This window comes from Pelodiscus sinensis, chromosome 3 (genome assembly GCF_049634645.1).
Source record: "Pelodiscus sinensis isolate JC-2024 chromosome 3, ASM4963464v1, whole genome shotgun sequence".
In the NCBI taxonomy this organism is placed as follows: Eukaryota; Metazoa; Chordata; order Testudines; family Trionychidae; genus Pelodiscus; species Pelodiscus sinensis.
In genome coordinates this window covers 108135735-108150660 of record NC_134713.1, presented here as the reverse complement: position 1 = coordinate 108150660, position 14926 = coordinate 108135735, and the positions used below count along the sequence as shown (strand labels likewise).

The 14926-nt window shown below is 40.8% G+C and overlaps 1 protein-coding gene across 12 annotated transcripts in view; it reads left to right on the top strand.

The window, feature by feature from the left end:
* SYNE1 (spectrin repeat containing nuclear envelope protein 1) overlaps positions 1-14926 on the top strand; it is a 488224-nt gene that overhangs the window by 419258 nt on the left and 54040 nt on the right. For all 12 annotated transcript variants that reach the window (XM_075924456.1, XM_075924455.1, XM_075924462.1 and 9 more), the window contains 7 exons: positions 1124-1306; positions 3016-3162; positions 4482-4636; positions 6337-6484; positions 7421-7515; positions 8461-8695; positions 9728-9922. In XM_075924456.1, the coding sequence (XP_075780571.1) occupies positions 1124-1306; positions 3016-3162; positions 4482-4636; positions 6337-6484; positions 7421-7515; positions 8461-8695; positions 9728-9922 (1158 nt within the window). The remainder of the gene's footprint in view (positions 1-1123; positions 1307-3015; positions 3163-4481; positions 4637-6336; positions 6485-7420; positions 7516-8460; positions 8696-9727; positions 9923-14926) is intronic.

Genomic DNA, 14926 nt, shown 5'->3' with positions numbered 1-14926 from the left:
TGAGCTCTTGCATAATTAAATGGGCAGTTAAACAGCAGAACAGAAGGCTTTTTCTGAGTAAACCTCCTTTTCTGAGGCATAACTGCTTTTCGTGTTACAGCTATTGTGCAAGAAGGCCAGTGTGGATGCTCCAGAAGGGTTTTTTGCACAATAAACCCCTATGGGAAAAAGCACAGGTGCTCTGCTGGCCATTCTGTGAATGGCCATCAGAGCTTTCTTGTGCTAGAGCATTCATGCAGTGAGCGTCCATGCAGCGTCCATGCGATGTGCTTTGAGGTGTGGATGTGCCCTTGTGCAAGATGTTTTTGTGCAAAAACTTTTGTGCAAAAGGCTTCTTGTGCAAGAAGCATGTAGTGTAGATGTAGCCTGAGAGACTCTCGCCAGTTCTCCCCATTTTTTGTAGCTCCAGATACTGATTGGCCCTCTCATGTGGCCAAACTGGAAACACCTGTTCTGGCACAGGGAGTTGAACCTTTTTCATTCACCAGAGTCAGCCATCCTGTGACAGAGATCTTTGTCATTTTCATTTTAGTATAAGCTATCACAATTTACAGGCTAAAAAATTGCTTCCTAAAATTACATTTGAGGGTATTGCAGGCACTTTGGTTTGCATCCAGAAATGCCCAGTAGGATTTCCTCCTGTGCTCATATGACATACTTTTTCCATGGAGAGTAAGAACAAAATATACATGTTTGTTTTTATAAAAATACTCCTACTAGAGAAAGCTAAAGAGAGGGTATTTCCAGTCAAAAGGAAACTGATTGATCCATAGTGAGAGATGTTTATGCTAGAAACAATGTCATATGACATATCAGCTGATCCACGTGGACACTTTCCATGTATTTCTGTTCCCTACTCAAAAGTGGCATGTAGACAACTGACTGATCATTCCTTTTCCAATCCTTTGAGCATATGTATTGAAACATATGTTGTTATACATACATACCAAGATCAATCAGGAGTTTACTGAAGGCTTTTATAATGCAGTAGTAACTATGTTTAAATGTAATATGTTGTTTTCATGAGTTACATGACAAATTTTCTGAACCTCAATAGCTCAGCTGAGATTATTTTGAATCAGAATAATGTTTTAAGCTTTTGTTTACATGTATGTTACTACAGGATTTATTGAAAAGTCTGGGGACAGTGCAAGATTCCCTGTTTGTTCTCCATGAACTTGGAGAGCAGCTTAAGCAACAAGTGGAGACATCGGCAGCAGCAGCTATTCAGTCTGATCAGCAATCCCTGAGCCAGAACTTGTCCACACTAGAACAGGCTCTCATCAGGCAAAAGGCTATACTCCAGGTTTGAAAAGCTTCTTTATATTTATTACTTCTAATCATTCCATTCTACCTGAAAAGTGTACACTAGCCAAAGCTGCACACAAAATTGCACCCAAAGAAAGGAGCATTTTTTGAACACGTATATTCCCTAGAGATACAGGTAGTATATGTAGTACACAGTTAAAGATGGGAGCACTCAACTAGCATGTCCAAACCTATAGTAAGAAATTAGGAATGTGATCCCAGTTCTGAAAAAGGGACAACAAACCTTGCAAGAGGGACTGAAATTTACCATAGGAAGCTAGAACCCTCAAAGTAATTATGGACATGATAGTCAATCAGATATTGTATAAAGCTAACCTGCAGATCTAAAGCTGCTACTTAGCTATAAGGGACAAGGAAATATCAAGCCATGCCCCACAGTCAATAAATATGTAGATAAAAACAGGATTGAATTTTTAAAATATTCATCTTTAATTTAGTCCTTCTCCCATTGAAGTCCGTGAGAGTTTTACCATTTACTTTGATGGAAAAAGTCAGGCCAGTTCTGAATGCTTTTGAAAATCACAATTTAAATATATACAAGAGTCAGTAAAAGAAACTGTGATCATAGCTCAGTTGCCAAAGGCATGGATGTCCAGTTTCCCTGATTAAAGCACAGTAAAGAGAAGCACAAGTCCTCCAGCAAAAGTACATATGCATGAAAAAATTCAAGAAAGTATCTTCTAGCCTGATGGCTTTTTATAGAAATCCAAAATTTAATCATGACTGCTATTTATTTTTATTAACAATATTACTTATGCAGAAAGTTCAGTTTTATAAAGGGAGTTTAATTATCTCAAAACACCTTAACTATTTTTAAAATTATAGTTTTAGCATTCAGTCCTGAAAATTCAACATTAAAATAAAGCTAAGAATGTTTTTGAGATGAGAGAGTTGAATTTTTTTTAAATAAAACTGTGTGAAAGATTATATTCAGAATTATATTTATCTAGAGTTTCATGTGTTACAACAATGCTATTTTTATATGGTATATCTTCAAAGCTTTAGCAATTAGCCCCAGTTTTTTTTAAAGTCACCATGGTTAATGCCTTTGAACTTTTAACAGAACTGATTTACTTGCAAGTATCCTGAACAGTAAAAGTTTACGGTGCCCTCTATTCATCAAAGCACCAACCATGTGTTTAAGTCCCATTTACTTCAGTATGCATGTGCTTACGTACTTTTGCTGACTTGGTGCTTTAAAAAGTAAATGGTATAGGTTTTGTTACAATCAACTCTTGTTTTCATGCCTAGCAAAAAATATTATAATCCCACTTTCTAAACAAATATGGCCTTTACTATGGAGATAGTATTACTGTCTCTGTGATAAATACTGGTTCTGCAGCTGTGAAGCCGTTAGCAGTCAAATTGCTCACTGGTACCACTGTTTATATTTGCTGGAGTTTGCCTTGGGTTGCCGGATGGTTTCAACAAAAATACTGGACAAATTTGGCATTACATCACAATCTACATTGTCTTATTTAGAAAATACTGGACATTTATATTTTCTCAATTTGTTTCCTGAACAGAGAGCTCAAATACTAGACTGTGCGGTTCAAAACCGGACACCTGGCAACCCTAGTTGAGCATCAGAATGACTGAATTGACAGTGATATCATAACAAAGAATATGAATATTATGCGCCCTCATGTTAAACCGTTAAATTGTGGTCTTTCTTTTGTACCTAAGGCTGGAGTTCTAGACTATGAGACATTTGCTAAGAGCCTACAGGGCCTGGAGGCCTGGATAACAGAAGCTGAAGAAATGTTGAAAGAACAAGATCCCAGTCATTCATCTGATGTGTCTACAATCCAGAACAGGATGGAAGAACTCAAAGTGAGTAGCAAATATAAACAGTGTGACATAAAATTGGAGGACCAGAGTGATCAATGTATAGTATAGCATATGCACAAAATCCACATAGAAAACCAAAGGTTGATTCTGGCAGTCTATCCTTAACTGCCTTCTTTGTGCCCCCATGTATGAAGGATCTGGGTAGGCAAAACTGATTGATTGAAATAAAGTAAGTATCAAAAACATCATTCCAAATTTGAACTGAATAGTTCTAGAAACTTAGAAATGTTTGCATATTTTCTTTTGCCTCTCTTTTCTTCATATTCCTGAACCTCTGCAATTACTGAGTCAGGCACAGAAAGAAGAAAGGTAAACTATCACAAAAGCTCTTTTATTTCTGGCTTAGCTGAAAGCAGGGAGACTGTTCACACAAGCTTTGCTGATACTAGTGGTTTACATAAAATTGATTTGGACATTCAGTTTTTTTTAGTGTGTACCTAAACTGAGTCTTACAACACATCCAACTATTTAAATGTTTGATCTCATTCCCACTCATCTCTGGATACTGTCAGGAAAGAATATAAATACCTAAATATAACAGAGGTGCAAGCTACACCAATGATCCCTGAATATAATGTTTAGTTTAGTAGTCTGATGCCATGAGAATAACCTGTTTTGAAAATTAATATGTAATATCCTCCCAACTCTGGATAGTGTTATACATTTAAAAATTTATCTTATCTGCACATGTGGTGAGGTAAATCAAAGAGACTGTATACTCATTTTTATCATCTTAATAATTACAGTGAATGTGTATGTGTATTATACATACACATGTCTTTTTACTTCTGTCAGGGACCAATCCCTGACAGAAAGTTGATGACACTCCTCTTTCCCTGCAAGCCTACTATTTCCCCATTTTAGTTCTGCTGTTATCCTTCCACCACAAGTACCTGCAGAACTCCTCTCCACTATGTCTTAATTGATGAGTGTACTGATAATACAAGACAGTTCTTCTCGCAGGCTAAGTGCACTATCTTTGAAGAGATGCCTCCTTTTGCAACTCAGGTTGGTAACGCCCAACCCAGCAAACCACTTAAGATAGCGTATAATTAATTTTAAAGACAAGTTGTTCCACTCACATATTTAGTTAAGCACGTGCTTATATATTCTGCTGCACTGGGGACTAACACCAGGATCTAGAATCATGAAAGGGTCTCTTGCCTTGCAATGTAGAACACTTACCACAAGGTGGCAATCCAAGCCATCTTAAATTTGCTCACTGGGAGCTTTCCCATTTTAGTAAGGTAATTAATGGAGTTCTCTGTATAGCTACCTGTATTCTTTGTCACTTGTTCCAGAGCCAGATGTTAAACTTCAGTAGCATGGCACCGGATTTGGACCGTCTGAACGAGCTGGGCTACAGGCTACCCTTGAATGATAAAGAAATCAAAAGAATGCAGAATCTGAACAGGCGGTGGTCCATAATCTCATCTCAGACAACAGAAAGATTCAGGTTGGGTCAGCTGGAAGCACATATATTACTTTCTATTAGTCATTGTGATAGAAATGACTGGAAAAGGCAGTTCAGTGCATGGCATGTAAAACTTTGACTATGCATGCACTAGATGAATTTGGCTGGAATAGAAAAACCAATAGAGCTATTATATTGCCAAAAGCTTCTTGTGTGAATCTAGTTTTAGTAGTGTTAAATGTCTTACAATTTTTTCTGAAATCAACATAAACTATGCTAATAAAATACAGTTATTCCAGCGTCACTGTATGTGTACCAGGGTTTGTATTGGCATATTTATTAGGTAAAAAAGAAATCACATCCCCAACCAATATGGCCATGCCACTAAAGCTTTAATGTAGATAGTCAGTCATTTTTATGTTACTGAGAGTATTCTCCTTTGAGATCACAGGTAGGGTATGTTCTACACTCAAAAGTTTTGTCAACACAGTTACATAAATTAGGAGTATGAAAAGATCAGTCTCATAAATAATATAAGTATGTGGGCAAAAGCTCTACTGTAGCACCAATTCTCCTAGCAAAAAACCCAGTTAGCATAGACACAGTAATCCTATTTTGGGTGTTCAGTTCAGGGACCTGGTTTGTTAGATCATCCGAAGAACTTCTATTTTTTTTTACCAGTTTAAGCTATAACAATACTAGCAGTGGGTATTGGTGTAGCACTACTGGTAAATCTCTACTAGCAAACCATTGTAAGGGTACGTCTAGACTACATGGCTACGTCTACACTGGCCCCTTCTCCGGAAGAGGCATGCTAATTTCGAACTTTGGAATAGGGAAATCCGTGGGGGATTTAAATATCCCCCGCGGGATTTAAATAAACATGGCCGCCGCTTTTTTTCCGGATTGGGGAAAAGCCGGAAAAGAGCGTCTAGACTGGCGCGATCCTCCGGAATAAAGCACTTTTCCGGAGGATCTCTTATTCCTTGCAAGTAGGAATAAGAGATCCTCTGGAAAAGGGCTTTATTCCGGAGGATCGCGCCAGTCTAGACGCTCTTTTCCGGCTTTTCCCCAAGCCGGGAAAAAAGCGGCGGCCATGTTTATTTAAATCCCGCGGGGGATATTTAAATCCCCCACGGATTTCCCTATTCTGACTTGCCTGCTTTGCATGCCTATTCCGTCTTATGTGGCCAGTCTAGACGTAGCCCATGCGTCTTTCGAAAGAGATCATCTAGACAGCCACAATTGACTTTTTCAAATGAGAGCACCCAGGCAATCTCGATGCTCTCTTTCGAAAAAGCCCTGTTGGCAGTCAAGAATGCCTTTTTTCGAAAGAACTCTTTTGAAAAAAGGTGTTCTGCCTTGTAAAATGAGGTTTATCGCTGTCAAAAAAACAGCCGCTTTCTTTTGATTTAATTTCAAAAGAACGTGGCAGCAGTCTAGAGACTCTATATACTGAGCGAAAAGACAAAGGGATTTCTGCCAAGAGAAATGTAATGGTGACTGTTTATGAACACGAGATGGCATTTTAAATTATAGTACTTTTTGTTTATATGTAATTTCAATAAATGAACAAAAAGATAGGATGACAAGAGGGTTCCACATCAGTCTCCTAGGATAAGTCAGCATGTGCATTTGTGATGAAAAAGTTATTGCAACCAGAATTGTAAAGGCTCCCTGAAAAATCACTGTCATCCTGTGTGAGCTGGAGGCATTAATGAATCAATCTTTCATCCTTTTAGTAAACTACAGTCTTTTTTACTGCAACACCAGACCTTTTTGGAGAAATGTGAGAGTTGGATGGAATTTCTGGTTCAGACTGAGCAGAAACTGGCTGCAGAGATTTCAGGAAACTACCAGAGTTTGTTGGAGCAACAGAGAGCACACGAGGCAAGTTATAACAAACGGACTTTATGTGGAGACATTTTACTGTACCCTACAGTAAGCTACCTCTCCCCTATCCTCACTGAGAATATGGTACCTAAGTAAGTAAACTAAAGCCTGTGGGTGTATAAACACATAGACCAGTGCAAGCTGTGGCCCAAGTATATTTTCTGTATTTAAAATCATAATGTTTTCAAGTATCCTGTAATTTCCTAGGTTTGTTACTTCCATTTGGCATGCTGCTGTTCTCACCTGCAGTGTTTACTGCATCAATTCCTAGTTTAGCTGCTGTTTATGGAGCCCCGTTCCTGATCTTCCTGCCTGCGCAAGCAGCTTTGAACCTCTGTGCGGGTCTCACAACATAGCTACTCAGCCGCTCAGCCACACGGTTTAGAGGGAACTTTGCTGAGCACCCCTGTCAAAGAGGGTTTATCTGCAATGTAAAATTGTCTTACAATATCGTTTCATTTGTACAAGTTTTTGGTCCAGAAATTGTGCATGCAGATATCCACCTTCATAAAGTAAAGAGCTATAACATATTTTATATGTAAAAACATTTCAGAAAATGAAGCCTTGACAAATACTCCCAAGCCACAAGATTCTAAATGCCTAATGCAGCTGTGCTTAAAACATGCTGTCAATCACGATATTGTTCCCAAAGGATGCCTAGAACCTCGTTTCTGATTAACTTGTTTAGCCTTTATGTACCTAAAAAAATTCCATATGTGGGAAGAATAGTTACTCCCTCCTCCTCCTTGTCAAGACTGTGGGTTTAATCCCTTTCTCATTGAAGTTGGTATCAAAACTCCCATGGAGCTCACCTGATACAAGATTAAGCCTTAAGTAAATTAAATGTGAAGTAATCGTTTGCCAGTGACAGCAAAAGAAGTGAAAGCCTGTGAGACCTTTGTTTTGAAACCATTTCTGTCTCTTCTATAATAGCTGTTCCAGGCAGAGATGTTCAGTCGCCAGCAGATTTTACATTCAATCATCACTGATGGACAGCACCTACTAGAGCAAGGACAAGTGGATGACAGGTAGACACTCCTGTTCATGTTGTTTGTGTAGTAACATGTGCTGTGTGCTAAGTAATTGCCAGATAAAAAGAAGGCATATGGTGATTCCATCAAGAACAGGCAGGAGATAGGTGGAAATCCCAGACGTAAGTGAAGCGGCCAAAGTACTGACTGAACATATTTTGGTAATAAAATGCTGTATCAGCACAATACTTGTTTTTTTGTTTTTTGTTTTTAATGTAAATTAACTCCTTCAACTTGCCATTTTGGGGAACACAGCAGCTCCAAGGCTGTGTCTGCATGCCTGACACCTTACACCATGACATGCCTCCAGAGCGGCCAGTAGTGGGTGGTATACAGCCATCTACACCTGTTTTATGTCATTTGGGGATTATGCTATGCCAGAAGAACCCCCACTGACTCCTTATATCAGGTTTCTACTCTCTTTGCTCCACGTTGCACAAATGAGATGGAGTGAGAACCAGCATATGGCCTGGAGAGTTTAATATTTAAAAATCAATGAACACCACTAATGCATATGGAATGCTTTTGCTCAAGAGATGTCAGCCCTTATCCAAACTGTACTATATATCAGGACTATCCATAAATTTCTCCCCTAGTACAAATGTTAATGTTTGTTCCCTACTTTGAGATCAGAGTAGGTGTCTTTCATACCTAGATTTGTCTGAGAGGATTGTGAACTTTCATTGAGTTTAAAATTTTTGCAAAAATAATTGGCAATTTTGATTAAAATATTTTCCATGACAAGAGAATTGTAGCCTTTGGGTTATGGCTATTGACCTGAAATGTGGTAGTTTTTAAATCCCTGTTGAATGTTAGCTGCCATGTAAAGTACTTCATAGATAACTACCAGGAAACATATATTTTTCAGCTTTTCATTTATTAGAGAAATGGATCAAAGATACAGTTTCTTAACCTGTGTTTGTATTGTTTGTTCTTGAAAAGGGATGAGTTTAATCTGAAACTGACACTACTCAGTAATCAATGGCAAGGAGTGATTCGCAGGGCACAGCAGAGGAGGGGAATCATTGACAGTCAAATCCGCCAATGGCAGCGTTACAGGGAGATGGCAGAGAAACTACGCAAATGGCTGGTGGAAGTGTCTTATCAGCCAGTGAGTGGACTCGGTGGCATTCCTATTCCTCTGCAGCAAGCCAGAGCCCTTCTGGATGAAGTGCAGGTATGTCCAGTATGTTAAACTCTTGTGTAGTCCTTTTCTTGTACGCTTAGTTTAATGTGTTGTTGAAAGATGCTTTGTTTATCTTAAAAGTGTGCTAGAACCAAATTAACTACAGTAGCCAAAGCTCAGTGGAGTGCAGCAACAGAAAGATTGGACACAGTTGTTTTTCAGAAAGAATGAAGGTGGGTTTTATAGATCTAAAGAAATCCCAGTGGCCTAGTGCTTAACAAAAACTGCACAAGCAACAGCTGAGGGAATTCCTTGCACCTGGTTACTTTAAGAGCCTGTTTATTTCCATGTGTCACAACTGACTGCACAGTGAAATTTGTATGTGCTCTTATATGTTTGCTTTTAATTAGTTGTTTATTTATTAATGGAGATTGCCTATCTCCTAGAACTGGAAGGGACCTTGAAAGGTCATTGAATCTAGTCCCCTGCCTTCACAGCAGGACCAAGTACCATCCCTGACAAATTTTTGCCCCAAATCCCTAAATGGCCTCCGCAAGGATTGAACTCACAACCCTGGGTTTAGCAGGCCACTGCGCTATCCCTCCCCCCTTAAACACACACCATATCTAAGACAATGTTTGGAAAACCTTGAGCTCTCATGCAGTCCATCATGGTGCAAAATCAGACATACCCACTCATTGGCTTGGAATCTTCATGACTGGAAATAGCAGTGCTCATGACACAAGTGCCTGCTGTGCTCTTCACAGGAGAAGTCAGAAAAGTGGAGCTTCTCCACTGCAGAGTTTCTGCCCTACTCAGATGGAGGAGAAGTGAGCAAAAGTCAGTTTTATCATTCCTACCACCCTCAAAATCTGTGTATGCTTTGGGGATGAAGAGAGGAATCCTGTCTTTTTCCTACTGCTTGAATTGTAAAATGGCGGTGTTATATATTTGGGTAGGAGCCCATTGTGTCTAAGCTAAGGTCTCTCAGGTAGCAATGAAAAATACATTTTACCAGCCCTGGCTTACACATGATTCACTGCAACTAAAACCAAGATGCTAACAGATCATTGCTCTTTGCAGCTGAAAGAGAAAGTTCTCCTACGGCAACAAGGGAGCTACATTTTAACTGTGGAAGCTGGGAAGCAGCTCCTGCTCTCTGCTGATAGTGGAGCTGAAGCAACCCTGCAGACGGAACTCACGGAAATTCAGGAGCACTGGAAATTAGCCACCATGCATCTTGAGGAACAGAAGAAACAACTTGCCTTTCTACTGAAAGTAAGTGAATGAGTAGGCACAAAACCACATGTAATAACTATTATGCCATAGTGAAGAAGTATAATCAAGAGGAATGGTCTGGCATCAGGAATTCCTGTGTTATGTCTTGCTTTGCCACTGTATAAATGTGGGCAAGTCATTTAACTCCACTGCCTCCTTTTTCCTATCTAGAAAATAGAATTAATAATAGTTCCCTATCTTATGTGACTATTGTGAATATTCACTAGTTTGTGTTTGCAAAATGCATGCTAAATCCACTATATATACTCAACATGACAGGCGGGAGTTTAGCCACATCTCTTACATGAATGGAACAAGGTATGTAATTAAATCCCCATGGCGGCTGATGCTTTTTTCCTAACTCCGACTTAGACACAAAAATCCAAATTCATTTTATGAATAATTTCAATGGTTTAAAAGAATTATACCAGAATTTTGTGTGTCTCTACCAGTCAGAGTTTCTTTGAGTGCTGCGTCTATATTTCCCACTGGGAGCAGACATGCACTCTGTGTACCTGAGAGTGGAGAACTCTTGCAAGTATTGTTTGTTGGTTCATGCCTTGCACTCTTGCTCTACTCATGCTCTACACCAAGGATATTAGGGGCAGGTGGAAAGATAGCTTTTTCAGTTCCTCTTATCACTGCCTGGCCTGAGTTTCAAACTACAGTGTCAAGAGCTTCTCCTTTCTCTTCAGCCTGATCTTTGTTTTCAAACTTGTAAATATTTCAGTTTTATTTTTATTTTTAGTGTAGCTAGAGTTAATAGTTCTGCTAGTATAGTTAGTGGATAATAGACTCCTGCCCACAAAAAACCCTTCCAGCTTCCCAGCACAGAAATTAGATTATATCCAGAATACAACACTATAAAAGCTACAATCTCCTGTCTGCACTTCTTCTGTGTCAGAGATGACCACCAGTGCTGCCAGGACTACCTTGGAGAAGTGCATATCTCCTCCATGTGCAGTATGTGTTGCTCCTTCCACAGCCAGACTTAATAGGCATGACAATCCTGGCTAAGAAGAATATCATGACTGTGACTCAGTCATCCCCAGGTCATGGGAACCCTTCTGTATATCATGTAGAATCATCAAAGAGCACACCACCTACCATGAGGCCTGATGCAGGAGGAGCAAGACAGAACACACCTAGGACCCCTCCTTCAGGGTTTTCTCAGGACAACAGGGAACCCTTTCATAAGCACTCGAACAAATCCACCTTTAAGTCCAGGTCTGACAAATCCCTCCCTAACCACGGTGGGCAAGTCTTCACATCTAGCCCCAAAAAACTTGTGACCTACTAAATCCAAGGACTGTGGTTAAAAAAAACACACCAGGAATGCCACCACTTCTGGTACTTTCTGGGTCAAGAGACCAAGAATCACTGGTACCAACAGAGAATACCTACCTGAAACATTAGTCACTAGTGGTACCACCACAACCCCATATTGATCCATAAGCTCAGAGCCTTCCTATATTGTCTGTCTTGTTATAGAAAGGCAAAAGTCCACATACTTCAAAAGAGCAGAAGGACTCTCCTGCTAGAAGCACCATTCCAGAGGATGTTTTGGTTCTTGTGAATCTGAGGTCTTCTCTGTTGTCAGGACTGACCCTCATCAGCAAGATTTTGTCCCTACCAGGAGACATGGCCTGAAGAAGAATGAATCTATTTCCCATCCCACCTACTAGCCATGACTTTCCTTTGATAGAACTGACAGCATCACCAATTGAACTAGACCCAAACTTTTCATCATTAAGGGAATCAGAGCTGCCAGATGAACCCTTGGTACCAGTGGTATTCCATGCTTTAGCAGCTTCCATAACATGCCTTTTCTCTTTCCTACTGACCTTATTGGGGCACATGGGACCCATATGCATGACACCCAGGGTCTATGCAATCTCATAGGGAGACATATCGCTGTTCCCCTCCAAGAGTGCAACCAGCACTTCCTCCTGAGCCTACAGAAAGAGGAAGAGGTGGACCCATGGACTATGCCAGTATTAACAGAGGATCTCCTGATGAGGTGCTTACCCCAGCTTCACCATCTACTCCTAATGACCATAAGCAATTCCAGAAGTTGCTACACAGAATGGCAAAAGATCTCCAAATATCTGTAGGCCCCAGTCCATAGGGTCTAGCCAGACAGCACTCCAACTGAACAAAGACATAGTGGCACCAGCAAGAGCCATATGGCAAACACTAGCAGCCTGCACCCTACTTCCCAAGAGGGTTGAAAGTATTACTTTAAGGGAGCAGAGTTTCTAGATATCTACTCTACACCAATCTCCCAAGTTGTTCAGGCTTCCACAGAGAGATCTAGGCAAGCCAAGGGTCTTTAGCTCCTGGGGAGGAAGATGCTTATCTATCAGGCTTGAGTTAAACTTGTCCTTCAACAAGACCAAGCTTTTCACAGAAAGACAAACAAGTCCTTGCACTCACCAAAGGACACCAGGGCAACCTTCTCATCCCAAGGTATACATACACCAGCCCCCAAAAGGAAATACTGTAAGCAGCTATAAAAACCAAGACCTTTGCCTCTGCTGTTTAGCAATCAATACTCTTAAAAGCACTTTGTAAAAGACAGAGGGTACAAGGGCCATGCTACCCTGCACCATACATTTCAAACACATCAACTCTACATCAACCCCGACTCCTGCCAAAAGATACTCAGGAGTTACAAATGAGGGTTGATGGCATTTCCACCCAATGTCCAGGTTTCCTTTAGCGGCCACCTCTCTTTTCCCCCCAAACCAGAAGGAAATAACAATGGATAAATGGGTGCTGCATATCATCCATTCCAGTTACAGCTTTACATTTCTCTCCCTGCCTCCTCCTGAATCCCTTTACAGGATTCACTCTCATGGAAACACCCCTCTGCTGGAGGTAGAATCCTTCCTCTAATGGGCAGTAAAAGTGTGAGTACTTGCTCAACATCAGGTAAAAGAGTTCTATTCTAAATATCCCCTAGTTCCCAAAAAGAAACCCAGTCGTGACCTGTGATGGTGCAATGTTTTTAGTCACAAACTAAAATTCCATATAGCTATTGGCATCCATAATGTTTGTCAGCTATGGAAAAGGGGACACAGTTAACAACTCTCAATATGAAAGGTGAACCATTTCACCTTGACCATCTACCCTTTCCACAGAAGATTTCTAAGGGTCTAACCAGGAAAGGAGATTTAATTCTCTCAACATGTGACAAACATTGTCATTCTACCCAAAGAGAACAAAATCATTGAGAAGGTCACCTGAGCTACTTGTTGTCATAGCAGATTGAGCACAAGGTCAAGCTATATCCTCCCAGAGAATCTCTAATTGGATCTCTGGATGTATCATATACTGTTAGCAGTTGGTGCTGTTTCCCTTCTCATATGGAGCAAGGGTTCTCTCCGAGGACATAAGCAGCCTCAGTAGCTTCACTTCACAAGTTTTCTTCCAAATAAAGACAGAGAGCACCTCTTAGAGTTCCATCTACATGTTCGCAAGATATTGCACCTTGGCTGATCATTCTTTGGGACTGATTTTGCAAGCAGTTATGCCACCTGCAACCTTGCTCCTTTCTTCTCTTTTGAGTACTGTTTGTCAGTCACCCATTGTGAAGAGAATCTCTTATTTGTTGTTTTTTAAGTTTTTCCTGTTTCAGACTAACTTGGCTACCCCCTAAAACTTTTTGCCTTATGTAACTGAAATTCTTCAAGATGTGTGGTCCTTGTGTGTATTCCGCTTTCAGTCTTCCTTCTTCATTGGTTCTTGGCAAGATTCATGGTAGGGAAGGAACTGGAGAAATGGTTGGTCTGCCTCATCCGCAGTATCCTCAGTCAGGAGGACAGGCACAAGCCAATGGATACAGCTTGTAAGAATTCCCTCATATCATGCTCATGGAGCACAAACAAGTGCAGAATGGAATACAGATAGGGACTACGCACCTTGAAGAACTTCTGTTTAAAAAGGGTAGGAAAGTTCTCCTTCCACTTGGCTCTGTTTTCAGTCTCCTTTCTCAGCTCTTCTGGAGTCTTCTCCTCCAACTCCCATATGGAGCACTGGCCTTCCTGAGGTGTCTATTCTCCTGAAAATTCTGGTTTGGGCCCCTTTTTTGGGATTCCCCATGGTTCCTCCTCTCAGACTGAATTCTCTCCCTTTTTATGAGGTGCAGATATCCAAAAAGTTGTCATGTGATGTCTCTTAACCCCACCCACTTGCTGAGAAGCAACTAACCAATTATGACTTGGATTCAGGAGATGCAACTAGGGAGGTAATAGTGTAGTCGATTAACTGGTTAACCGATAAGCAAAAGCTTATCAGTTAATGCTATAGACTACATGCATTCCCACTCCCACCCTCCAGTAAATTTTTTAGCAGGCTGGCTCAGTCCTGGCTTGCACCGTGTCCAGGATCTACCCCTTCTGTGTTTCTGCATTTAAAGTGTATTAGGAGCCAGGCAGGCAGCCTGGCTCAGTTCAGGCTCATGCCGAGTCCAGGAGCTCAGACATCCCCCCAGACAGGGGCTGCTGCCATCCCGCACTGCTGTCGCTGATACAGAGGCAGCAGTGTGGGACAACAGGCAGCTGGCCCACAAGAGGGGAACTGGTTTTTAAACTGGCTCCCCTCACAGACCAGCTTATGCTTGGCACCCTACGAAGCAGCATGGAGTGGTAGGGAGCTCCTCGAGAGTGTGGCAGGAGCGCACTGGCTGCCGACACCACCCTCAGGGACAGTAGAATAGACGAGTAACCAATCATTCATGAGGTTAATTGACTATTCAGTTAACCGATATTTAACATCCCTAGATGCAACTAGTTGGCACTAACCGTTTTTTCGTAATCTTTCTAGTTATAAGTCAGAGAAAGCAAAATAGTCCAAGAAAAAAGGACCAAACTATGTCTGGTCTGTAAACACTCGCATAAATAATTCTTTCTTCCCCTTTCTAGCCTTTCCTCCATACACAACTTCTACAAGACTTGACTGATGTCATCAAATCCCTCCCCAGGTCTGGAAGTATAATGTACT